The sequence below is a fragment of the Crocuta crocuta genome, unplaced genomic scaffold (genome assembly GCF_008692635.1).
Source record: "Crocuta crocuta isolate KB4526 unplaced genomic scaffold, BGI_CrCroc_1.0 scaffold246, whole genome shotgun sequence".
NCBI classification, from domain to species: domain Eukaryota; kingdom Metazoa; phylum Chordata; class Mammalia; order Carnivora; family Hyaenidae; genus Crocuta; species Crocuta crocuta.
Genome location: NW_027531902.1, coordinates 1,074,607 through 1,102,113, shown reverse-complemented (window position 1 = coordinate 1,102,113; position 27,507 = coordinate 1,074,607). Strand labels below are relative to the sequence as shown.

Below are 27,507 nucleotides of genomic sequence, written 5' to 3'. Positions count from 1 at the left end.
AGAGAGAGAGACAGACAGCATGAGCAGGGGAGGGTCAGAGAGAGAGGGAGTCACAGACTGAAACAGGCTCCAGGCTCTGAGCTGGCAGTCAGCACAGAGCCCGACGCGGGGCTCAAACCCACGAACCGCGAGATCGTGACCTAAGCGAAAGTCGGACGCTTAACCGACTAAGCCACCCAGGCGCCCCAACTGTCCTCACCACCATTTATTTTGCTCTCCAATTTGCCCCCACCTGACTTGGGACATGTACCTATCCTTACCCCAGGTTTTGAGGTGTAAAAGTTTTCAGTGTTGGGAAAGCTTGTGGAAATTTTACGAACCCCGTTGTTGTTGGTTTACAAGAAATTTAGGGGAGGATATTACAAGATCCTCTTGGTTGGCACAATCCGTTGCAAAAAAGACTTAGGGGTTTGTGGGCTGAGGTTCTGTTCCCTGACACCTCCAACAGTTGCTGAGTCAGACTTCTGAAAATAACATATGTTAGAAACAATATAGTTATGTTAATCCTAATTATAAACAGCACCAAATGATTAGTAAGAAAACTCAATATAAAATATGGCTTTAGGGGCGCCTGGGTGGCTCAGTCGGTTAAGCGTCCAACTTTGGCTCAGGTCATGATTCACGGCTCATGGGTTTGAGCCCCATGTCAGGTTCTGTGCTGACAGCCAGCTCAGAGCCTGGAGCCTGTTTCGGATTCTGTGTCTCCCTCTCTCCCTGACCTTCCCCTGCTCACACTATCTCTGTCTCTGTCTCTCTCTCTCTGTCTCTCTCTCAGAAACAAATAAAACATTAAAAAAATTTTTTTAAATATGGCTTTAGGAAAATAGCGTGATGTAGTAACTTTCTTTGGCTGCCATAACAAATCATCACGGACTTAGTGGCTTAAAGCAACAAAAATACGGAGTGCTTGGGTGTTTCAGTTGGTTAAGTGTCCGACTTTGGCTCAGGTCATGATCTCATGGTTCGTGCGTTTGAGCCCCGCGTCGGGCTCTGTGCTGACAGCCAGCTCAGAGCCTGGAGCCTGTTTCAGATTCTGTGTCTCCCCCTCTCTCTGGCCCTCCCCTGGTCACACTGTCTCTTTCTCTCAAAAATAAATAAATCATTAAGAAAAAATTTTTAAAAACCAACAAAAATTTATTATCTTGCAGTTTTGGAGGTCACAAATCCAAAATGGGTCTCCGGAGGCTGAAATCCAGGTGTCCGCAGAGCTGTGTTCCTTGTGGATGCTCTAGGGAGGGAGGATCCATTTCCTTGCCTTTTCTAACCTTCTGAGGTGCCTGCATTCCTGGCTGGAGGTCCTGCTCACTCTGACCTCTAGTATTCTATCACCCCATTTCCTTCTCCGCCTCTGACTCTCCTACCTCCCTTTTGCAGTTTGTTATTGCTGTTATTTTGTTAGAAAACCTAGTTTATTCGTTAATTGTGGTAAAATACACAAAACATAAAGTTTATCATCTTAACCATTTTTGAGGGCACAGTTTGGTATTAGGAAGCATATTTATACCCTGTACCCATTAAACAACAATTCCTCCTCCTAATCCCTGGCAAGCAGAGTTCTACTTGGTGTTTCTATAAATTTGGACTGCTCTAGAGTTTGCATATAACTGGAATTATACAATCCTTGTCCTCCTGTATCTGGTTTATTTTATTTACCATAATGTCTTGAAAGATAGCATGTGTCAGAATTTATTTCCTTTTTAAGACTCAATAATATTCTATTGTGTGTATGTACCATGTTTCATTTATCCGTTCAACCACTGAAGTCTACTCAGGTTGCTTCTAGCTCTTGACTACTTTTTTCAGGCCCCCAGACTTAACTCCCACCCCACTCCCACACCCAACACCAAGCAATTCTTGGACACCATCAGGCTGAATGACCACATACATATTTCTCATGAATCATTGCATTGCACTATTGTGGATAATGCTGCTATGAACATGGGTGAACAAATATCTCTTTGAGACCCGGCTTTCCATTCTTTCGGGGTATATATGTGGAATTGTTGTATCATATGGTAATTCTATTTTTTTTTTTTATGTTTTATTTATTTCTAGGAGAGAGAGAGAGACAGCGTGAGCAGGGGAGGGTCAGAGAGAGAGGGAGTCACAGACTGAAACAGGCTCCAGGCTCTGAGCTGGCAGTCAGCACAGAGCCCGACGTGGGGCTCGAACCCACGAACCGCGAGATCATGACCTAAGCGAAAGTCGGACGCTCAACCGACTAAGCCACCCAGGCGCCCCTGGTAATTCTATTTTTAATTTTTTAGGAACTGTCATACTGTTTACCATAGCAGCTGTACCATTTTACATTTCTACCTGCATTGCACCGGGCTCCGATTTGTCCAAGTACTTGCTAACATCCTTTGTTTTTTGTTTTGTTTTGTTTGGTGGTAATGATCCTGAAGGGTATGAAGTGATATCTCACTGTGGCTTTGCTTTACATTTCTCTAATAGTTAGCACATCTCCATATGCTTATGGGCCATCCTACCTCTCTTTAATGAAGACCCTTGTGATGACGTTGGTTCACCTGGATGGTTCAGAATAATCTCCCCATTCAAGGATCCTTAAACTAATCCCACCAGCAAAATTCCTTTGGTCATGTAAGGTCACACATTCACCAGTTCTGGAGATTAGGATGTAGCCATTGTGGGGGGTGGTAGGGCAGGCAGGGAGGCCTGTCCACCACAAGCAACTACTATACAGCCAAAGCCAAGAGAATAAAAAGTTAGGAAACTGAATGTTTGGTTGATGATTTCAAATACCGCACAAAATCTGAGCAGTCCAAAAAGATTTAGCTGAATTTCATGATCAGTGACTTTTGAGACAGCTTTTGGTAAAATGGCAGGGCTGCAACTCAGGCAGTTATTAATATTTTAATTAAGATTGATATTTTAACTACTACATTGGGATTGGACTTACATATATGTTTCTCCCTAAAGGAGCCAGTCTGTTTAAATTATCTGAAGTTCTCATAAATTCAGGTTAAAGTAAAAAACATGCAGTGTCCCTACCCCCTCGACAAAAAAGCCCCTCCCCCAATCATACAGTCCCAGGCTAGTATGGCAGCTCTACTCTCTACAGTATTTGGGGTCCATGTTCCTTCCAGCTGTCCACTCCTCCATCCCTAGGGCAAAGTCCTGGTCCTGTGGTCCAGGTGTATCCACATTCCAGGCAACAGGATGTGGGGGTGGGGGTGCTGGGAGGGGATGAACATGATATAAAGCAAGGGAAATGATACACAAGTTATTATAAGAGGTTACTTGGGTCTAAACTAAGGTGTTGGATATGAGGGCAGATCACTTGTATGTAGGGTGCAAACAAGAGAGAGATGGTAAGTACTTGTATCAGTTGAAGGAGCCAGGGGGATTGGGGTCTATTAACAGACCCAAGAGGGGTGTGACAACCCTAGGCCTAAGGAAATATGTGTTGTAGGCACGTGGGTGGCTCAATCAGTTAAGCCTTGGACTCTTGATTTCAGCTCAGGTCATGATCTCACAGTTCCTGGGTTCAAGCCCCACATCGGGCTCTGCACTGACAATGCAGGGCCTACTTGGGATTCTCTCTCTTTTCCTCTCTCTGCCCCTCCCCTACTCATGTTCTCTCTCTCTGTCTCAAAACAAACTTAAAAGAAGAAAGGCAATATGTGTTATTTGTGCTGCTAAGACAAGATGTGGATTCTCTTAAAGACTGACTGAGTTTCAAGATCCAGAGTTGTTTTCCAGGTATAGGTGTCTATCGGGCTTTGGAAAGGAAAAGAGACTGTCTTTCTTCTAACTGGAGATAGTGCCAAGAAAATAGGAAACAAAGGAGGAAATACTGAGATTGAGAAATTCTGAGGTAGCTCATCTCCAGCAGTCTTAATCTGACTCTAAATTATATGTGTGATTATCTGCAAAGAGTGGCAGAGGTGGGTGGACGTCCAAGTGTTTCAGGGCTTACTGAGCAAAGAAATTTACAAGGCCTTGGGAAGTGTGAGGAGGCAATGAGAGACTTACAGCTGGGCATGAAGCCTTCACTTAAAGGGTAGTCTTATCTCCAAAGTCACAACTTCAGTGTAAGAGTCCTTCAAAGCAAGAGAAGGAAAATCAGAACAAAAGAGAGGTCCATGCAAGCACCAACAGAAGGGCATTCTGAAGGTCAGACCCTGGGTTTGTAGTTATGATACTGAATTACCTCTTAGGGGCATATCAGATGGTTTCAGCCAGAAAGTATAGTCAGCAACTAGAATAATGCACCAGGATATGTTGGTGTTTGTTGAGATGCTAATGTTTCTGATTTTATGTATCGGAAGAATGTCAGAGTTAGCACATATCAAGTGATAAAGAAACTTTTATCCCCAAATGCAAAGCTGGTTTAATGTTAGAGGCAGGTTACTGTAATATATCATAAAATGAAACAGGATAAGAGAAAAACATGATTATCTTAATAGACACTGAGAAGGTATTTGATAAAATTTCACACCCATTTTTCATTTTATAAAAAGGAACCTTACAAATTAGCAATAAAGGATTTTTTAAAAGTTTATTTAATCTGTGTGTGTATGTGTGTGTGTGTGTGAGAGAGAGAAAGACAGAGAGAGAGAGAGAGAGAGCAGGGGAGGGGCAGAGAGAGAGGGAGAGGGCTCTGTCAGCACAGAGCCCAACATGGGGCTTGAACTCATGAACCATGAGATCATGACTTGAGCTGAAACTAAGAGTCGGATGCTTAACCCAATGAGTCACAAGGCGCCCCTAAAGGAAGTTTTTGAGCAAAATATTCACACATGCACTCAAAGATACTTAAACAGAAATAAAAGGCAAATGAATAGAAAGACGTAGACAAAATTATGATCATTTGAAGACAGAATAATCTATCTAGAAAATTCAGGGAAATAAAGTGCAAAATCATTATTTTTCCTACAAAATAAATAACCAAGAAGAGTTATAATATATAATAGAAGTTCCATTCACAGCAACCTCCTCTGTTAAGTTTCCTATGGCAGATGCAACAAAATACCACAGACTGGGTGGCTTGAACAACAGAAATTTATCTCTCACAGTTCTAGAGCCTGAAAGTCCAAGGTCAAGGGGTCAGCAGGTTTAGTTTCTACCGGGGCCTTGCTCCTCGGCTTGCAGGTGGCCTTCTCTCTGTGTCTTCACATGATCTTTTCTATATGTACACACATCTCTGGTGTCCCTTCTTATGTAGTAATGTTTGTCTCTCTTTTTTAAGAAAGGCAAACATCCACATGCTGTGCCTCATTTGGAGGTGTCTGGAGTCATGGAAACTTGACTACGCCAGGTTCTCCTACGAGTGGATGTGGAGAACTTGTAACTTGTTTGAAGGTTCTAGCAGAGGACTGCATCTACTTGTATACAAGTATATACTCTTCTTGACCAAAGAGTGGTTCTTCTCTATCAGGGAAAGTCATCTTCTTCTATCAAGTAAGCAGCTTCAAAGAGGGACACAGGCACATGGAGTGGTAAGGGAAGAAGGGGACACCTCCCTAGCCAGTCAGATCAGCCAAGTCAACCCTGGCGATCTAAGGGGTGACAAATGTCACAGCCAGACTGTGTTCAGATCCTTAATCTCCTTTTATAAGGACACTGGTCAGATTGTTTTAGGGCCTATTTTAACAACCTCATTTTAACTCAATCCCCTTTCTTTAAAGGCTGGACTTCAAAATATAGTCACAGATACCCAGCAGTTAGGAATTCAACATATGAATGGGAAGGTGTAATCCAAATCATAATATCCTCAGAAAATACACAATACCTAAGTAGAGCCCTAAGAAGATATATGAACAACCAAACGGATGTTAGCTGTACCATGAAATTATACAGAAAGACATAAAAGAATGGATAAATGGATAAACATACCATGTTCTTAGTGGGAAAGTCTCAGTATTATAAAGTAATTTATCCAAAATGTAATTAAACTAAAATGTTTAACACAACTGAACCAAAAGCCTATCAAGACTGTCTTTAAAGCTCTTACCCTTTTTCATTTCTCTTCCATATTTGTTACATTATCTTCAACTGTATATTTTCTATTTCTAATGCCACCATCAGGGGGTCCATCATCTTCCACCCCAAACTGACCTTCCCAACAGCCCTATACCCAGCGACAGGAGGTCATCAGTCACCTAGGAGAAAATCTCTGGCTTATCTGGGAAAATTCTTAGTCCACCTATAAACAATCAATCAGTCCTGCTCAGCCATTTCTGTTGAATCTGCAACTTCCATGCCTTTCCTACCTGGCCTTCTTACCTCCCATTTGGGTTTTAACTCTGCACATCACTATCATTTAGTCTTTCTAAAATATGATTCTCATCATTGTCTTCCAAGTTTACAAATATTGTGTTTAATAGTTGTAATTTATATCCACCAGGTGACCTTGGACATGTTTGTTAATCACTGTGCTTCAGTCAACTCATCTGTAAAATGGGGATAACAGAACCGAATTTCATGAAAATTAACTGAGAGCGTTAATCTGAGAACACCTAGAACAGTTAACACTTTCTATGTATCTGTTAAATAAATAAATAAATAATCTTCCCTATGGTTTTACCCAGCACTCAAAAGTGCTCACTTTGAGAAAAACTCATTCCTATGGGTTTAGACACTATACGCCCCTTTCAAATAATTACATTCAGAAATACTTGACAAATAGGTTATCAGTGAACACAGATGTTCCTTAGAACACTATATTTAATAGAAAAAGATTGAAGGATGTCTGTAGAAAAAGTGCTTAATAAAAGATGAAGTCATACCATGGAAAACTGTGGATATAGACAAAGGTAAATTTGTAGATAAAAGTTCCTAAAAAGGCTTTTAGTTGCGTTCAGTAAGAGGTGCAATATTGTTTCCTACACATTCGTTTCAGGAAGAATAGGATGTACAAGAAACTGTAAGCAGAAGACAGAGGTTTCTGTTATGAAATGAGGCTGTATGACCTCCCTACGATGAATATATATTACTTTGTAATTAAAGTAAAAACAAAACAATAATGAGGAAAAAACTAAAAAATGTTTAAAACTTCCCTTATCTCTGGGGCGCCTGGGTGGCTCAGTTGGTTAAGCGTCCTACCCTTGGATTCGGCTCAGGTCATGATCTCAGTTTCATGGCTCCAATGCTGGCAGTGCAGAAGCTGCTTGGGATTCTCTCTCTCCTCTCTCTGCCCCTTCCCCACTGGCGCGGTCTCTGTCTCTCTCCAAACAAATAAATCAAACTTAAAACAAAACAAAACAACAAACCTTCCTATCTCTACTTGTTTTGCCTTTGTTGATGGGTTTTTATCTGCACTGCATGAAAATACCGGTGATTTTGAGGCTGATGAGAAGTCAAATTTCTAGTATTTGCTTCAAAACCTCTATCCTACCAAAGATGGCTTTAAACGCCTTGCAGATTAACCTCAAATGTTACCCTTTATTTTCTGTCTGAGAAATAGGCATCATCAAATACTTATACTTCATCCTGAAAGTCGAGCAAAGACCATTAATGTAATTGCCTGGGAAATGCTAATGAAAAGTGACACAAAGCCTTCTATCTTAACCGTTCCTGATGGTTAGGGAAACAGCTACCCTTTGCAACAAACAAACCTGACTTTCAGAGGCAGACAATCTCCATGTAAAAGATTTTGAATTTTCTCGTCTTCTTGATAATCACTTCTACTACCAAGAGAAAACTCAGAGAGCTGTAAATTAAGTCGGGCACACTTGAAAAATGTCGTTTTCCATAGATGTTCTTCAGGATTTCCTATATGTTGAGATTCAAAGGGTTTGGGGTTTGCAAGTAAAAGGTGGCGCTCTTTAAGAAGTGACTAAACAGTCTCAAGGAAATTAGTTACACGGTACGTTTTAACTATCTAGGTACCTGCTTTGCCTAGAAAAACAGCCTGTTGTTTTCATTTGTCGTCTCTCGGCCTCAAAAAGCTAGGCCTTAGCCACCACCTGGTGACGCTGATGACGCGCGATGTCCTACAGCTGCCGCAATTAGAAAGGCTGAACCTTCTCCTTTAAGAAGCTGACTCACGTGGATGCTGTGTTGTGTGCTCTCAGCTGGGAAGGAGGCGGATCCTAAGCCTCTTCACATTGGTCGCTTCCCGAGAAGGGGCAGAGTTAGCCTCTTTGATTGGCTGCACGAGTACGAGGAGTTGAGTCAGGGGCGGGGCGATCTGCGGGAGCTGGCTCAGTGCCTGCGGCTTCTGGGAGGGGTGGGCAGAGCCGCGGAGGGGAGAGGTAGTGGGGGAGGGTGAACCAGGGAAGGGGCGGGGCCCAGCGGAAGGGGCAGGGTGCCGGGAACGAGGGCGGGGCCTAGAAATGAAGGGCGTTCTGGGCCAACCAGGAGAGCCCACTGTTCGAGGGGCGGGGCTACGCCGAGTGATTGACGCTGAGGCCCAACCAGGGAGAGGCGGGGCCAAGGCCAGGGCCTGACTAAACCTGGAGACTCGGGTGGCCGAGGGGCTTCATCCCAGTTGAGGAGCGAAGAACCGCCAGCGGCCGCGGATCTCACAGCCGCTCGGGGTGAGTGCGGTCGGCGGGGGCTGGGCTCGGAACCCGGTGGAGGCTGAGGAGCCCTCCGGGTCGACGGCTTCGAAGCATTCGGGAATCGGCCTGAAGAGGGGGACACAGGCAGGAAGTGCCTCTTCCTCGCCGCGCTCCCCTTGGGGTCCTAGNCTTCCTCTCCGCCCTCCCCCCCCACCCCCGTCCGCCGCAGCCGGCGAGAGGGTGGGCGTGCTCTCGCAGCCCCTTTATTCTAGACAGCTAGGTAGGACAATGAGTATTATGAACGCGGGAGTTGGAAAACGGAACTGCTACAAAGATCTGTTTAATCCTGACTCTTATTAATCCCCCCCCCCCCCGGAGAGGCTGGGAAAAAATACAGCTCATTTATTTTTAAACTTTTTCTGTTTATAGGGCCTTGTTGGTAATCTGAGGATTTTTATTCCAGGTCTCCCTGACAGATGGAAAACCTGAAGTAACCTCAGGCCAGCTAATCTTGTGTTTTTGGAAAATTAGCTTTGCTGGTGAAGTAACTGGGGGCAATAGGGTATTAGCTCACTTTGCGTAGCCACGTATAGTGTTACAGCCGAATTTGCACACAGGTGAACCAAAATACATGAAGGGTTTCCAGGGGTAAATACTTGGGCTAGATGTGAAGTGTCTAGGTGTATTCTCTCCCTAAAAGTTAATGGCATATGTGTACTGTGTTAGATAAGACGGGATAAGATACCAAGATACCAAGAACGCATGGTCTTTTCTCTAGAAGCCTGTAACTTAGTAAAAAGTCATAAACAAATGAAATGGAGTAACTATTTCATAGTCAAATATGAAATGAGTGTTACAGAAGTTGAAAAGCTGGGGCAGTGAAAAAAAATGGATAAGACTGAAGTAGGAAGCATCCTGAAGTGGATCGGTATTGATCCGACCTAGAAAACGTGAGTCTTGGGGGTGGGATGGGGTGGGGGGGCAAACAGGCCTAGAAGGAAAAACAGGCCTGGAGCATTTATAAATAGTGAGAAGGTGGAGCTTGTGGAATTTGGCACACTGCGTACTTTCTGTATCCCATTATCTTTCTGGGTATGTGCTGGAACACCAGGTAGAATGTACCTCCTGGGAAAGGACTGGTGTCCACCTTGATCATACCCTCACCCAGCTCCGTCCCCAATACAGGCCTACTGGTTGACTTGTTTTTGAAGTTTATCTCTAGCAACCATCTTCTCTATAGGAGAGGGAGATGATAAAATGTGCTCAAGTAAATTATTGAATCCTGTACAGGGGAATTAAGGAAAACTGGATTTTCAGAAAACTAAGGTTGGTAACATACATGTGGCTTCCAAACATAATTTCTGGTTGGAGCATCAGACTTCTCCCTAGACTTGCTTGCGTTTTGCTCTATTTGAGTGGTGGGAGAGACAGAAAGGTGTAGAAACCATGAAAAGCAAAGGGAGATAAAACCAAAATTAAGTCTAAACAAAAAAAAGATATTACATTAGACAGTACCCTCCAATATAGGCCTAACATAGTCCTAAATATCTTCGTGAGATGTGAAAGTTATTTCTAAATATAGTCATGAGATGTGAAGATAGTCCTAAGTACATTTGCACCAAGAATATCTCTTTAGGTTTTATAGAGCCTGAATGGCTATAGAAGTCATCTGTGTCTCTGGTAATCCCGTGTAATAATGGCTGCGTAATGTAGAAAATGAACCTTAGCTGTGACATGAACTTGCTACTTGACACCTGTATGAGGAAACCAGACAGTTAATTTATACTCCAATCTATCCAATAAGAGGCTTTTTTGAGTCCTGGTATTGCATCACAACGAATGAGAGATCTTGAATTTGTCTTGCCAGTGGGTGTTTTGGGGAGATTACCAGCTCAGATTGTTTAGCTGACTCCCTGAGTTCCATGACTACTCTTATTTTTTAGTGATGACTAAACAGTAAGTATTATAGAAATATAGTAAACCTGGAAAACATTCAACAACAACAAAAGCATTATTTGAAGGACAAAAACAAAAATAGTGAAGTTACTGTCAGTTGAAGACTGGATTCCACAACTAGAACATCCTTTGACACCGTAAAGGAAACTGATCAGGTATTGCAAGAGAATTAACAAGAGGAACACACAGCTCCCTTTTGTTCCCAAAACCTTGGCTTGGTAAATATTTTCTACAAAAACTAATTGATTTTTGGATTGAATTTAATGTATTTTCTCCCTTTAATGTTTTAAGTAGAATTGAGTCACAAATCAGTATGAAAATAGTTGATGAGATAACCACAGCATTAAATGTTAACTGTAGTAATCAACTATAAAAGTCTTTAGGTTTTGTTCCTTGTTTTGGAGAGAGGAGAGACTGAAAACCAGATAAACATGCTCCAGCAGGTTTTCATTTTATCAGAACTGTTGCAAAACATAGTCTCCTCTAGAAAGGCAGATTCCTTGGGCCCTCTCTGCGCTGAGCTTCTACACACTCAGTTCCCTGCTGGAGAGAGCCTTTGTACCTTGCATTTGCCAACCACCTTCTGGCATCAGAAAAGCCCTTCTTACTGGCCAGCAATAAGTGGAGTTCCAGTATTGGGTGTGGCCGGTGGAAATGCCCTAAGGAAAAGTTTACGAGGAAAAGTCTTTATCTGTGAATGGGGGGTTTTCCCATTGGTGGATCCTTAGAGACTCAGATCAATACCTACTCTTCTCTCTGGTATTTCTAGGGTTGGACAGTATAATGCTTTCTTTGCTGAATTCTGCCTGCCAGGGTTGGATCCCAACTTTATTATTAACTACAGGGAGGGCGTGTACCTATTTTAAGACCTGGAACTGTGACACTGAGAATTTGAGACGCTTCACAAGTTTTCTAACTTTTCCTTCTGCTTATAATTTCTGTCACCTCATCACTTAGCTTTGCAGTAATGAACAGGAGATGAAGCCAGTTGTTTTGTTTCATAAGGAAATCTAGTTTTACTGCATTTACCTTTGTTTAACATTTATGATGTGCCAGACACTGTTCTCATAATGTATTCTCTCCATTTCATTCTCACAACTCAGAGATGGATACTGCTGTCTCTGTTTCACAGTTGAAGAAGCAGAAGACACCTTATCCAAAGTATACACAGCTTTTAAGGGGCAGAGCTGAGATGTGAACCCAGGCTGCTTGACTCCAGAATTCAAATATCTGGGCCACATTATTTAAAATCCTGGGGATGGGAGAGAAAAAGGCCGCAGCCAGGAAATCTATTATTTATTTTTGTAATCTTTTTAGAGCTGATTTGATTATAGATAGTTAAAGATTTTAGCTAGAAAAATCTGAAGAAAAGGGGAGCAGGATAAAATTGATCTTGTCTAGTACTCCTATTGATCCTTAACCCTGAGTGCCAACTAAGTTTACTTTTTTTTTTAATTGAAAATGACTATCTGCTTCATAAATGAAAAGCCTTGTTCACCATCTGAAGGAGTTTTTAACAGCGGTTGGCATACTTTCAGGGGCCAAATAGTGAATATTGTGAATCTTACAGGCCATAAGGTTTCAACCATAACTATTCAAACTTTGCCGTTCCAGTGAGACAGCTGTCAAGTAAAAGCAAATGTGTGTGGCTGTGTCCCATTAAAACTTTATTTGTGGACATTAAAGTTTGAATTTCGCATAGTTCTCATGTATCACAAAATAATCTTTTGATATTTTTTCTTATCATTTAAAAGTGTGAAAACCATCCTTAGCTTGTGGGTGGTACAAAAACAGGTGGTGAGCTAAAATTTTGCCCACAGGCGTTAGTTGTCTAACCCCTGTTTTTATTTTGTTTTACATTTTATTTATTTATTTTAATGTTTTATTTATTTCTAGGAGAGAGAGAGACAGCATGAGCGGGGGAGGGACAGAGAGAGAGGGAGTCACAGACTGAAACAGGCTCCAGGCTCTGAGCTGGCAGTCAGCACAGAGCCCGACGCGGGGCTCGAACCCACGAACCACGAGATCATGACCTAAGTGAAAGTCGGACGCTTAACCAACTAAGCCACCCAGGCGCCCCTTACATTTTATTTTTTATTATTATTTTTTTAATACAACTTATTGTCAAGTTAGCTGCCATACATTGTTTACAGCGTGCTCTTGGTTTCTGGGGTAGATTGCCATGATTCATTTCTTATATACAACACCCAGTGCTCATCACCCATTTCCCCTCTTTGTCACCTCCCCCCCACATCAACCCTTAGTTCTCTGCATTTAAGAGTCTCTCATGAGTTTGCCTCCCTCTCTGTTTGAAACTATTTTTTCATCTTCCTTTCCCCATGGTCTCCTGTTAAGTTTCTCAAGTTCTACATATGGGTGAAATCATACAATATGTCTTTCTCTGACTGACTTACTTCACTTAGCATAATACCTTCCAGTTCCATCCATATTGTTGCAAATGGCAGAATTTCATTCTTTCTCATTGTCGAGCAGTATTCCATTGTATATATAAACTACATCTCCTTTATCCATTCATCAGTTGATGGACATTTGGGCTCTTTCCATGATTTGGCTATTGTTGAAAGCACTGCTATAAATATTGGGTTACATGTGCTGCCCCTATGAATCAGCACTCCTATATCCTTTGGATAAATTCTTAGTAGTGCTATTGCTGGGTCCTAGGGTAGTTCTATTGTTAATTTTTTGAGGAACCTCCACACTGTTTTCCAGAGTGGCTGCACCAGTTTGTATTCCTGTCAGCAGTGCAAGAGGGTTTCGTTTCTCCACATCCTCACCAAACATCTGTTGTTTCCTGAGTTGTTAATTTTAGCCACTCTGACCTGTGTGAGACGATATCTCAATGTGGTTTTGATTTGTACTTCCCTGATGATGTGTGGTGTTGAGCATCTTTTCATGTGTCTGTTGGCCATTTGGATATTTTCTTTGAAAAAGTGCCTATTCATGTCTTTTGCCCATTTCACTGGATTATTTGTTGTTCGGGTGTTGAGTTTGGTTAAGTTCTTTATAGATTTTTGATACTAACCCTTTATCTGATAAGTGATTTGCAAATATCTTCTCCCATTCCGTCAGTTGCCTTTTGGTTTTGTTGATGGTTTCCTTTCCAGTACAGAAGCTTTTTAGTGAAGTCCCAATAGTTCATTTTTGCATTTATTTCCCTTGCCTTGAAAGACGTGTCAAGTAAGAAGTTGCTGCAGCCGAGGGCCTGACCCCTGTTTTTAAGGTAAGTGTGTAGCAATGAGCCAGACTAACCAACAAGACACCATATTTGTTATTGATTTATATATGTATGTATATATAAATGTGCTACAGTATGGTATTGACCAAAGAATAGACAATTAGATTAGTGGGACAGCATACAGAGCCCAGAAATAGATCCACATAAATATCATCAGATGATATTTGACAGAGGAGCAAAGGCAATACAGCAAAGATAGTATTTTCAACAAGTGGTGCTAAAACAACTAGACCTCCACATGCAGAAAAAAATTTAGACCCAGACCTTACACCTCATTCACAAAAATTACTCAAAATCAGTCACAGACCTAAATGTAAAAGGCAAAACTATAAAACTTTTAGAAGATAACATAGGAGAAAGTCTAGATGGCATTGCATATGGCAGTGACTTTTTAAATACAACACCAAAGGCATCCATGAAAGAAATAATTGGTAAGCTGCAACTCATTAAAATTAAAAACTTCTGTACAAAAGATGTCAAGAGAGCAAGAGGATAAGCCACAGACTGGGAGAAAATATTTGCAAAAGACATCCGATAAAGAACTTCTCCAAAACATACCGAGAACTTTTAAAAACTGAACAAAAAGAAAACCTGATTAAAAAATGGCAAATAGCAAATGAAAAGATGCTCCGTATCATATGTCATTAGGGAAATGCAAATTAAGACAACAGTGAGATACCAATACAAACCTATTAGAATGACCAAAATCCTTAACACCGACAGTGCCAAATGCGGGTAAGGACATGTAGAGCAATAGGAACTTTGATTCCTTGCCGGTATGAATATAAAATGGAAGACATAGTTTCTTACAAAACTAAACCTACCGTATGCTCCAGCATAAAATCCTTTGCATTTATCCAAAGGAGTTGAAAATTTCTATCCATACAGAAACCTTCCTTTCACACATTTCTGAAAGAAATCCTGCCTTATTTTGCTGTGAACCTGAAACTGCTAAAAACAAACAAAACTTAAATCTAACCTAAAAATAGCCATTTTTAGAACGTTGTTTATTGACTTGGATTCAAACTAGGAAATTACATAGTCCATATTGTCTAACTCTTTCAAGTTTATTTAGAGTATGTATGAGCAGGGGAGAGAGAGCGTTAGCAGCACGCCCCCATATTGTCTAATTTTTAAAATAGTTGACCTTGAACAATACAGGTTTAAACTGGTGAATCTGATTATATGTGCATTTTTTTTTCAATAACTACAGTACGGTTGATATATTTTTTCATAGTTTCCTTAATGTTTTGTTCTCAGTCTTTAAGAATACAGTATATAATATATCTAACAGCGAAAAGATGTTATTCGATGATTATGTTATTGGCTATGGTTTGTTATGTTTATGGTGTCCATAGGCTTCTGGTCAACAATAGGCTATTAAGGTTTTGGGGAATTAGTAGTCATATATACATATTCCACTGTGCAAGGGAGGAGGGTGGCATCCCTAACCACCACCCCCCATATTGTTCAAGAGTCATTTATAATCCATTCCTCGAGATGTTTTTTGTTTTTTTTTTATGGATATTTCAAAGAGAAAAACTTTTCTTTTTTCTCTTACAAGTTCTATTAAATCCTGTAAATTTAAAAAAATTCTGTTAAAAAGGTACCGTTTCTAAAAATGTGATTGCTTTACTAGGGTCTCCTATTAAAATAGAAAATGGACACTCTAAGGAGCTAAATGTGCTATTAAAGGGGAAGGAAATTGAAACAATTACTAAACTGTGATCTATAGATCATCTGTGAATTTTACTTATATTTTCAACTTGGCCTCTCAGTTTCCAGTAACTTCAGATAAACTGATAATAGGCTCCCAATAAACAACCATGTTCGGTAGTTATTTCAAGCTTTTAATAACCTGGAACTAAGAAAAGCTAGTACCAAAGAGGGCTTATTTATTAAATTATCTAGGGAATAGTACTTACTAAAAATGTGTTTTGCTTGAAATGTTAAAAAGAAAGAACACATCTTAAAGTTTTAGCTGTGATGAGTTTGGCCTTAGTTTTGGTTATAAACTTGAACTTCAACACTGACAGAGACCAAAGCATGCATTTTATTACTTAGGGATACAGTAAGGTGTCTCTAGAGTCAGCACAGAAAACATTAGTCATCTATGAAAGCAGCTCAATTTTAAGATGTTTTTTAAATATGTGACTGAAGAGATTTAGGATTCTTCAGAGTCTAAGCAAGGGACTTAGCATATCTGGGAAATATTTTGGATGTAAAACTAGAAAATCAGTGGTTGCCTGTGATGGCAGAGGGGCTTGTGGTAATTTGGGGGAGGTGATAGAAATATTCTAAAACTGGTTTGTGGTGATATACAGTGGTAGCACAACTTTATAAATTTACTAAAAATCACTGAGTTGTAAACTTACAGTGACTAGATTTTATGTTATGTAACTTATTCCTTTAAAACTCTGGGGGTTTTTTAGCTAAAAGAATTAGCTATATTCTATTCAGTGAGACAGATTTTCAGTTTGTGAGGGAGTGGTCTGTATGAGCTCTTAGAGATGCCTAAAGCACATGCCTTTGACCTTAATTTTGTAGTGCTATCAAGTTTAATACAAGTGTAGTGGCACCTGTGAATTAAGACCTTAATGGGGAAGGAGGAAAGACCTCCAGAAGTGATTTAGGAAGTATTGTTGGTTTTGCAATTTCTCTAAGAAGTTGCCAGGGTTTCTCATTTAGGAGAGTGTAATTTGAATTGGCCACCAACGAAGAAAGGACATCTAAGAGGGATCAGCATGGAGGCAGGAAGGGTACATGATTAACCTGAATCTGGTAGCCCTGTGGTCACTAGGGAATGAAAAGGGTCAAAAGAACTGGAGCAAGGTTTCATTCAGGCCCTGGCTTGGCCAGTGTCAGGACTCTATTTCTTTCTCTACCTAGGAAGGTGACAAATTCCTAGTTAAGAAAATTGTCAAGATTAAATGTGGTATGTAAAGTACCAAGTGCAGTGTCCCATACAGTGTAGACGCTAAATAATTATTAGGTGTAAGGCAGAGTTTAATATATCCTCCAGATCCCAAGAAGCCTAATTCTGGTGTTACATCTTAGCTTTTTAATGACCTTCCTCCTTCCATAATCAAGTGGCATTCTGATTGATACCAGCCTCTTAAGAGTTTGGATAGTGTGAGTCAGTAGTAAGTTGTTCCCAGCACTGCAAAGCTAAGGCTTAACACCTAGAGCCTAATGACCCCACCCTGCACAGGTTTTTCTACTTCATAAAGACCTTTGATAGAGATGTTTTGCTTGCTTTTGCTGGATTCCATGGCATTCTAACTTATCTTTTTTGGCAAATAAGAACGACATTTTACAGTTTTATGTACATATATAGTACTGTATAAATGGAAACCACAACTAGGAATAGTGATTCTGTACAGATATTTTTGGTCTTGGTAATGAATCATATAATTGAATCCAGTAAAAAATACTTGGGTAAAAGTAAAAAATAGACTGAACTTGAAGCAGGGAAGAGAAAGCATATTAAGTCTCTTTACCCCATTTAGGATAAAGGACCAGTAGCAAATGGTCACAGCTATATTGTAATTTTGAATCAAAGACAGAATGATGTAGACAGAGAGTATAGGGAGAGTTTGTTTTGAAGCCCAGTACATTTTCCACAGTAGCATTGTGTCTGCCATGGCCAATTCAGAAACATCTAGATACTCTGTATTATGGTTGAAATAACTTACACTATGAATATTCAAAAGTTTGAAGGAAAATTGGCTTTAAAGTAATGAGTCCCAGAAGCCCAAGCAGGGGGGTTAATCATTGCACAAATACTGGTTTTCAGAGAAATACAGAATCCCAGCCCTGTGTCTTAGGTGGTATGGTAAACCTTGCTGTTGGCTACTTTCTGTAAATGACCAGTATTAAGAAACATGACCCAGATCACTTGCTCACAAGCCGTTGCATGTTTTGGTTATATGAAGAGTCATAAACTCCGATGTCTTACAGGGGAAGTAATTATGTGATGCAAAGTGGTGACTGAGCAGACAGAATGACCTCAGTGGAGTTGCAGCTACCACTGACTCTAGTCATTGTTGCCATATGAGAATGTGTGCCCCGTGTGCCATATCTCTCCATTGTTGGGGGAGAAAAAAATACAAGCTCTATTAAGAGAAATCTCTAAAGTCTTAAATGGCGACCCACCTATTTTTTTATTAATAAAAAACTGTGGGCCACATTTAAACATGTCCACATATGTTTTGTAAGGGAAGAGTTGTCTGTTTTGTTCACTGATGTATCCCTATGCCACCAGACAAGTTCAGCCTGCAGGCCTCAAATTTGCAACCTCTGACCTTTATGTAACAAATACTGTATTCTTAAGCATCTAGAAAAGGGAATGCTATCATTTTAAAGGCTGAAACAATAGTCTTACCATCTGTTGTCATTTTGGAAAAATGTAATCAAAAGCTAAATACTATTTCTAAAGTTGTGTCAGTTTCACCCAGGGTTTATTCACTGACATGTTTGCTTAAAGTGCAATGGATTTCTTTTCACCAGCCATAGATTTTAATTGAACTTACCATTTGTTTTTCATTCTTCTTAAACTTCCATATCAAAATTTTTAATGGACGTCATAATCTTTGTGATAATGACTTTTCTGATGACCTTAGGACTGCCTAATAACTAAGGATGTTCACAGATGTAAGAAGAAATGGAATTTTTAATTTGTAATGAAATTTCCCCCAATTTAAAATGACAGTGATTCTTACTACAAGCATAGATTGTAGATTTTCTTTCACGGTGGCAGCTATAGCAACCTGCTTGCCATTTTAAATATACGTAATACAAATATTTAAAACATAGTGTTTAAGGGGATTAATTGCTGTGAATTGAAGGAGTTGTGCATAGTTACTCTAACTTTTGAAATCCCGAAATGTGATTATCCTTGTTTCAGAATTTGGATTCAAAGCTTTTTCTTTATTCCCCTCCCGCCCCAATGTTTCAACACTTCTGCGATTTATTGAACCGTGTGATTTCTTAAACATAAGTTACGTAATAATGGCTTCTCTTTCTCTTCTCCTCTGTTCTTGTTTTCCTAGCCGTGTGCCAGGGCATGGAAGAATTTTGGCTTTAGGTTGGGTGAACTGCACTCCAGTCATGGTGTTCTGTACTTGAAAGCTGTGTAACCTTTGATCACTTAATAATCTTGGATAATTTATGAAGTGGGGATGATAACCTCACAGAGTTATTGTGATGATTTTGAAATAAGGAAAGCACTTAGTGCTCCACAGACTCCAGCCATCACCCCTACATGGTTGTAGAGGTGCCTGATGACCAGAGCCATCCCATGCTCGTGACCAAGACTCCCCTCTTCTCGTTTTCTGATGCCCCTTTTTTCACTCTTGGAATTATCCCACTCATGCCCCACAGTCTTTCCTCAATTTATACATACTCAGAATGTACATTTAATGCTTAGGCTAAGCCTTTCTTAGGTCTCTGCCTGTGCTTCTCACTATTCAGTTTCTGATACTCCACTTTCTTCCTGTGTTTTTCATACCAACCAAAAGAGAAGTGATGATATTGTTCTGGCCTTGCCTAAGCGTGTTTGCTTCCTTGGCTCACTGTTTCTAAATGGTTCTTAGCTTGGTTTGCCTGTTTATTTGTTCAGTGCATGAACCTTGGATCCTTTAGTACAGAGTCCACTCTTTCCCATAATGAGTACTACTACAAAGCAGAGATCACATATATATGTTATTTATACATACATCTCTATATGTATCTATGAATGGTTCTCTATGACCCCCACCTCGTAGATACCAACAGTTTTTTAAATCATAATGCTTTCTTATGCTTTTCCATTTGCTCCTAGGTTTTTAGAACTTCAGCTATAAAAATGGGCAGAATTTTCCTTGATCATATTGGTGGTACCCGTCTGTTTTCTTGTGCAAACTGCGATACAATCCTGACCAACCGCTCAGAACTCATCTCTACTCGGTTCACAGGCGCCACTGGCAGAGCATTTCTTTTTAACAAGGTTGGTGGGAAAACCAGTTCCATTTTCTAAGTGGGTTCAGTGAATATATTTGACAGCAGTACCAGAATACCCCTCATAGTTTGGAGATACCAGAAATGAGAGCTATATTCTGCATGTTCAAATGAGTGCCCACTAGGCTTACCTTTGGGACCTTAGGAAGGCATTACTAGAATGTGATTTTTTTTACCATTAAAGTTTAAAGACTGTATTACAGTAAGAAGAGTAGTCTCCATTGCTTTAGAAAACATGCAGTGTAAGAACTTTGTAGTGACTTCATGGACTATGGAAGAAGGGGTAGAAATACTTCTATACCCATATCACTGATTGGTCCTTAAGGGGGGATAGCTTCATGAAGCTCTCATAGCTTGACAGGGCAACTGAATGAAGATCATCTAACTTCCCTTGCTCTAATTTATGCTTTCCAGTCATAACCTCTGATTATGTTGTGGCTTATGGGATGCCAACGGGAAGAGCATTTCCCGATTTACAAATTAATGACTAGTCTGCCTGCTTCTCTAATTTCTGGCTTGCTTTAAAATTGGTTGAGTGATTCTGCCTCCTGGAATCTAATGTGTACTAGCAGAGTTGAATTTCTAAATCTTTTAGGCTAAGGGACAGAACTAAGTCTCAGGTGCTGCTCTTACAAGGCTAGCCAAATTTCCCCAGTGGACACCCCTCTGTTCCACTTAGAAATAGGCTTTTCTCTCACATAATTGATAGTGTATATACCCTTGACCTTTCTTTAGGTATAGAGCAGGAGTTGGTACACTGTGGCAGGCCAGCTGTCTGTTTTTGTTAATAATGAAACACAGCCATGCTCATTCGTTTATGTATTGCCTGTGGCTGCTCTTGGGCTACACAACAGCAGAGCTAAATGGTTAGAACAAAGATCATCTCGCCTTCAAAGCCAGAAATACTGACTATCTGGCCATGTAGAGGAGAGTAAAGTGTAGAGGACTGTTGGATGTTCAGAATCCTTGGAGATTCTTCACACATTATTTGAGCCCACTTGAAAACTGTATTGCAGTATATGATCTGAAGTTGGCTTAGTGTGTCCCTGTTGATCTGTATATAAAATGTATTTCTGGAAACAGAAAAAACCTTTTCTGTGGAATCCCTGTTGCATACTAGCTTCTTATACATCGGTAGTCTTCTTTGAACTCATTGAATGGTGAATGGTAACAGCTGGTCCCAAACCAACATTTTTATAGCTCCAAGTTAAGGACCCTTCACTGCAACACAGAAATGTAACTAGTGTGTATAAATAATGTGGCTAGGACTGGCATATAGTACAGTAATTCATGAGTGCATTAGATGTCCAGTGCAATTTCCAGATATTTGCCTTTCCCAGCAGCTTCTAAAAGTAGCCCCTGGGAAGGGTATTGTGGGTTTGACTAAAGTAACAACTGCTGTTTGCTTTTCTGAAGTTGCTCTTACTGCATCAGCCACAATAACGTGTCCTTTTTTGGCCAGTAACTCACATGGTTCTGCGATTTTGTGTTCCCCTGTTTCTTAGGTAGTTAACCTGCAGTACAGTGAAGTTCAAGACCGGGTCATGCTCACTGGCCGCCACATGGTTCGCGACGTGAGCTGCAAGAACTGCAATAGCAAACTGGGATGGATCTATGAGTTTGCCACTGAAGACAGCCAGCGCTATAAGGAAGGCCGTGTGATCCTGGAGCGCGCCCTAGTGCGAGAGAGCGAGGGCTTTGAGGAGCATGTACCATCCGATAACTCATGAAGAAAAAGAGCTAACTCCATCCCTTCCCAGGTCTCCTTCACTGAAAACAAAAATCTACTTACATACACTGTCACCTTAGCATCAGGGTCGGATTCATGAACTGCGGAACAAGAGGTTGTGAGAATCTAAGATGGAAACTTTCTTTCTTTCTTTCTTTTGTTGTTTTTTTTTTTTAATTTCAATTTTCCATCCAGCAGCAGTGTGTAGAGAGAATATTATGCAGATGCCGTTAATTTTTTTTTTCCCTGTGTTTACATCTTGAGGCAGGATAGTCTATCTGCAGCTACACGATGGGCTATGTGAGGGAAAAAAATCTGGGCTATTAGAGTGAAAAAGTGTGTTGTATGTAAATTTTGAAAGGAAAATGTGTCAAGAGCATGGTTTTTAAACTCATTTGGCTTCATTTTAAAAAAAAGTTTTTTTAACCCAGTTATTTCACTTGATTTGCTAGCTTCAGGGAAGAGATCCGAAGTTGTGACCAGCGCTAAAGGTTCAGTGTTAGTATGGCTTGTGCTGGCCCTCGTGCCATATTCTTGTTGGAGATGAACCGTAGCACCAGAGCCCACCTGTCCTTGTCAGTCTTGACCCAAAGATGTCACCAGTCCTAGTTATTTGTCACCACATAATTGGTGTTGATTGGAAACTTTTCCTGAAATGGGGCAGAACTGCTTGGTTGTCTTTTCCATGTAACTTAAGCATAGTAATATAAATAAAGTGATAGTTGGATGTGTTTGGTCCTGTGTTGCTTTTAAAAACACCTTTTAAAAGAGCAGAGTGTTTGAGAAGTAATTTTCCTGGTAGCGTTTCTTTTTATCTCTTAAGCTAAATTGACTGTGTAGAGATTACTTTGTTGAAAGCATACTGTTGAAACTTCTAGGACTGCGTTCAGAAAAGAGTTGAACGGAACGCCGGTGTGCATCCATGCAGAAAGCATTTCATCTGCATCTGTTTTCCAAGAAGGGGAGAAATGAAGGAGCCTATCTAAAATTACTGCTTTGCAAAGTGTTTTCAGCCTACCCTCATTTTTGTGTTGATTTTTTGACAAATCTGTAGAGTCTGATAGTTTCATCAAAGCACTAGATCTGTCATTAGCATTATTTTCTCAGATCTACCCTCAGAAGTTCAGCTATTGAAATTTAAACTGTACTTGGTCCTTTCAAGCAGAAAAGGATCAAATGTGACTCAGGGTGTTATTTTAGGCCCCAATTTACAACATGATGAAGTATTAAAATATAAATGTTTCTTTATCCAAATGATTTCTAGATATTCTAGTATTTGTTTCTGGTGGAATAAATGACATTAAAATTGGCTAATTATTTAAATGTGTGAATGGATGTTTGCGTGCTCAATCTCTAGGTCTTTGTCTAGAAAGCATATTTGCCTCAATTAGCAAAATCTTTCTGTCCTTGATATTAGAAGTGACTTCTGAGTACAGTTACGATTAAGTTTCTCTTCTTTGCCTTCGGGCTCTTGGTTAGAGGCGTAGTTCTCTGATGAAGTAGGTGTATAATACTGTATTTGAGAGAAGTGGGCACAAATGATCTTTCCTTCACCGTGGAATAAATCTTCAAGCTTTAAGAACCAGCTTTCCTTCCCATCCATTTCCATACTGGCCTTGGATTATATGCACACCCCTGCTAGCCTGCCTTACCTGCAGCACTATGTGCATTTGCTGTCACAATAAAGTATATTTTGTCTTGCATTGGTGCAATACTACTTATTTTCCACTGAGTCTACTAAACGTTTTAGCTTAAAAAAATTTTTTTAAGTTTATTTATTTTTGAGAGAGAGAGACAGCGCTTGGGTTGGGGGAGGGGCAAAGAGAGAGGGAGACAGAATCAGAAGCAGGCTCCAGGCCCTGAGCTGTCAGCACAGAGCCCGACACAGGGCTCAAACTCAGAAACTGTGAGATCATGACCTGATCCTAAGTCGGATGCTTAACCGAATGAGCCACCCAGGCTGTCTTCATCTTGTCTTAGTTTTAACTTGAACATATATGTTGTACCTATGAGTAGCTAGGCTTTCTTCAGTCAGCAGTGATAAAGTGACATTCTGGCTTAACTTTACCTAATCTACACCAGGAGATACTGAATACTAACTTCTGTGAGCTGACTTTGCCTCAGGCACTGATGAACTATAGTTTAGTGTATATGAACAAATAAAGTTGACCCATCACTAGATTAACTTAGGGGACTGGCAGGCACCACAACGAACAAGGCAGGCACCACAACAAACAATGAGGTCCTCTACGTCTTCCTTTTAAAACCTTGTATTTGCAAAACTGACAAAAACAAGCAACAGGGAAGATCCAGTCAGATCGGGTTGTTTACGGAAAAGCAAACACACTGTTCGCTGGAGATGGGAAAGCACTAATGGGAAGGATTTTGCTTTGGGATGAGGAGGTTGACCAAATACAGGGGAGTATACCACATAATCAGTAGGTCACTGAGGGATGGGCGGTAAGCTTTAATATTCAGATCCCTTCCTCCTTTTTTTAAAAAAAGTTTTTTAATGTTTATTTTTGAGAACAAAAGTCGGGGAGGAGCAGAGAGAGAGGGAGACACAATTGGAAGCTGGCTCCAGGCTCTGAGCTGTCTGCACAGAGCCCGACGTGCAAGATCATGACCTGAGCTGAAGTTGGATGCTTAACCGACTGAGCCATCCAGGGGCCCCCTGAACCCTCCCTCTTAATTTTAGGTGACAGTGGCCATGAATTATTTTGATTTTAAACAAAAGGAGTGCTTTTATTTAAAGAGAACCTAAAGTGAGTAATTTTGGGGTTAAGCATTTGTTAGTGATTATTGTAATGATTTTTGTTACCCTTGTGAGTGGCTACTTTGGGATTGAAGGAGAAAAATAGTAGTACCACGTCTGTTTTCTAAATTTACCTGTTTGTCAAAGTCACATGGGCTGTTTGAATCCAGAGGTGGCCCCAGCCCAGGCTGAAATCAGTCCACAGGTAATCTTGATCTAGCAGGATTGGGAAACTACCAGTAGTAAAATATTCAAAGACAGGTTTATGATGGTTCATTTCCACACTGGTTATAAAAATATCTCAGTTTAAATAGATACCCACTACTGCATGCCTGTTTTAACACCAGCTTCCCACCAGGAGCCATTTAAAACCTTCTAGGGAAGGTGTGAAGGGAGTAGAGCAAGATTAGACTGAAAAACTCCTGTTAAAGCCTAGCACTTTGCACTGATGTGAAAATTATTATTCAAATAAAGCAGAACTAAAAGGAAAAATTAGAATGGATACCCATCTAAAATTGACTGTGAATTGTATGGCTTCTTGGTTTTAAAATAGTGGGACTTAACAAATTGAAGCTTGTATATTACAGTGTGTATGTAAAATACAGGTCCTGAAGCACCATTAAGGATTTTGTGATCCGGGACAGCACTCTACATATTTAGGCTTGTGACATCATCTGTAATCCGACCCCCGGGGAGGCTAGTTAAACTGAATTATGCCCCCATTCCCTCTCCCAATACCAGATTGGTCTCTGAGGTGGAGCCAAGAAATCCAGAGTTTTCACTCAACTGCAAACATAACCTGTCCGTGAACACATGACAGTCACTATCCGAAGGGTTATTCAAACTCAAAATACAGTAGACTCCCATTATCCGTAGTCTCCCTTTCTGAGCTGTCAAATCACCTGTGGTCAACCAAGGTCAGGAAGCAGATGATCCTTATGAAGATGTGACCTCCATCAAAATGCTCTTGTCCTGCACCTCACTTCCTCTCATCACGTTGGGATTTTATACTCCCAGATCCTCACAAGAGGAAAGGTGAGCACAGCACAATATATTTTGAGAGAAACCACATTTGCAGAACTTATTACAGTGTATTAAAATGGTTCTATCGTTAATCTCTTACTCTGCCTGATTTATAAATTAAATTTTTTAAAAATGTTTATTTTTTGAGAGAGGAAGAGAGACAAAGTGCGAGTAGGGAAGGGGCAGAGAGGGAGATATAGAATCCAAAGCAGGCTCCAGGCTCTGTGCTGACAGCACAGAGTCCAACGTGGGGCTCAAACTCATGAACCGTGAGATCATGACCCGAGCTGAAGTTGGATGCTTACCTAACTGAGCCACCCAGGTGCCCCTATAAATTTTATTTTTTGTATATATAGGAAAAAACATACTCTGTATAGGGTTCAGTACTATCCCAGTTTCAAGCATTGACTGGGGTCTTGGGTGTATTCCCTGCAGATAAGGGGGAGAGGGGGCTACTGGAATGTATGGTTATAGTATGTTACCACCTGGTACAAACAAGTGTTTCCCACAAGAGGCCCACAGAGAAGTAGGAACAAGAGAAAAAAAGGAGTAATATGATTTACACCTGCTTAGAAACAGTGATCCTTAAAATGAATAATACAACAGATAAACTTTTAAGGAGAGGAAAAATCTTCCAGGAAAAAGTTTCTAAAAGGTCACTAAACTTTAAAGAGACTTGGGGCGCCTGGGTGGCTCAGTCGGTTGAACATCTGACTTCAGCTCAGGTCAGCCCACAGTTCATGGGTTCGAGTCCCGCATTGTGCTCTGTGCTGACAGCTCAGACCCTGGAGCCTGCCTCAGATTCTGTGTCTCCCTCTCTCTCTGCCCCTCCCCCTCTCATGCTCTGTCTCTCAAAAATAAATAAACATTAACAAAATTAAAAAATAAATAAAGACTTAGTGCTGAGTGTCATTTACTAGGTATGTGACTTTGGGAAGTATGTGACTTAACCTCTTTTAGAAAGACAGAGTGAGAGCAGGGGAGGAGTGAGGAGAGGGAGAGAGAATTGCAACCAGGCTCCCCGCTGTCAGCGCTGTCGGATGCAGGGCCCAATCTCACGAATCACAAGATCCTGACCTGAGCCTAAATCAAGAGTCAGACGCTTAAGTGACTGAGCCACCCAAGTGCCCCTGTGACTTAACCTTCGTTTTCTCAAGTATAAATTATAAACACAAGTTCTATCTTCATTGGTTTTTGTTAAAACATAGTGAAATACATGGCTTAAAAACCTGTTAAGTATTATGTATATGTGTGGAAAAACTGCTTTTCTTCATTAATCCTTCATAGTCCTTCACAATTTACTCCAAGTTTACTCAAAATGAAAGAATGTCCAGAATGGTTTCAAAGTTCTTGAAATCCTTCCTGGTCTCGATATACCTTTAACAACTTAGGGCAAAAAATCTGTTTATCAAATGTTATCATCTTGACCTTTTGCCTTTTGTAGGCAAAGAAATAGACATTTTGCTTTGCTTTCAAAAATTGTCAACTTCCTATTTTCCTCCTACCATGGAATAGAAGAAAGAAAAGGTAAATGGCATGTTGAATATAACCTCAATGATAAAGTAAAGAAAGAAAAAATAAAACCTCCATTTTCCCCCCAGCCTGACAAGGTAACTTTCAAGAAGAATCATGTAAGAATGTTCACTAATAGGTATTGACTACTTCCCAAACCTAATTTTCTTTCCTCTGTGTTGTCTTAGCCTATTTCACGCTACTGCTATAATAGCATTAATCCAATTTTTAGAGTCCTAAGATTATGACAAAAATGACTTATATACCAAATTATCTCATTTTAATCCTCCTTTGTGGATTTGCCCCAAAGATAATGAACAAGTCATCTCTTGTCGCTGGATTTAAAACAAAGTACAAAGACCAATTCCATCTAATAATTTGGGAAACCTATCCAGAGCAAAGCCCAGCTTTGAAAAAGGAGGTATTTACCGTTCCAGAGGACTGGCCAGAGGCTTTCAGGGTCTGGTGCGGTTGGAGAAACCCCGCTCGGTGTGCCCTGGGTCGGGAGGTTGGCTTCAACTGTTCCCCAGAACCTCACTCCCCTTCCATAAACTGTTCCATGGAGCGGGCCATCAGCATCTGGCCACCAACCTTCTCTATCTGTAGCCCTTCAGGAGAACCGGCAAAGTGGAGGCATGAGTGTGAACACATGATTCTCTGAGTGCTCTCTTCCTTAGCTAAGCCATCTCCCTTCCCACAGCCAACTGGGGGAAGTGTTCAGATGCTTTTCTACAACCTGCCAATATGCCAAGAGGAATCAGAAGCTTTTCAGTCCCTTTCCTGAGTAAACCTTAGGTCCTGTGTTAAAGGA

At 40.6% G+C, this 27,507-nt stretch overlaps 1 protein-coding gene and 1 long non-coding RNA gene across 2 annotated transcripts; one reads left to right on the top strand and one right to left on the bottom strand.

The window, feature by feature from the left end:
- Window positions 1–7,824: 7,824 nt before the first annotated feature.
- LOC144239977 (uncharacterized) lies at window positions 7,825–8,484 on the bottom strand. The gene is made up of 2 exons (XR_013337532.1): window positions 8,421–8,484; window positions 7,825–8,116 (listed from the first exon to the last, which is right to left on the bottom strand). It is a non-coding gene; the product is annotated as an uncharacterized LOC144239977 (long non-coding RNA).
- On the top strand, window positions 8,391–23,109 carry YPEL5 (yippee like 5). Its single transcript, XM_077774226.1, has 3 exons — window positions 8,391–8,504; window positions 19,502–19,666; window positions 21,183–23,109. The coding sequence occupies exons 2-3, from the start codon at window positions 19,526–19,528 to the stop codon at window positions 21,405–21,407; spliced, it is 366 nt and encodes a 121-aa protein (XP_077630352.1). The 5' UTR covers window positions 8,391–8,504; window positions 19,502–19,525; the 3' UTR covers window positions 21,408–23,109.
- Window positions 23,110–27,507: the final 4,398 nt, after the last annotated feature.

Bases quoted from the DNA above. Each gene is read 5' to 3' on its own strand.
- YPEL5 (XM_077774226.1), top strand. From the start codon at position 19,526: ATGGGCAGAATTTTCCTTGATCATATTGGTGGTACCCGTCTGTTTTCT. The intron at 19,667-21,182 runs GTTGGTGGGAAA...CCTGTTTCTTAG, and splicing joins GAGCATTTCTTTTTAACAAG to GTAGTTAACCTGCAGTACAG.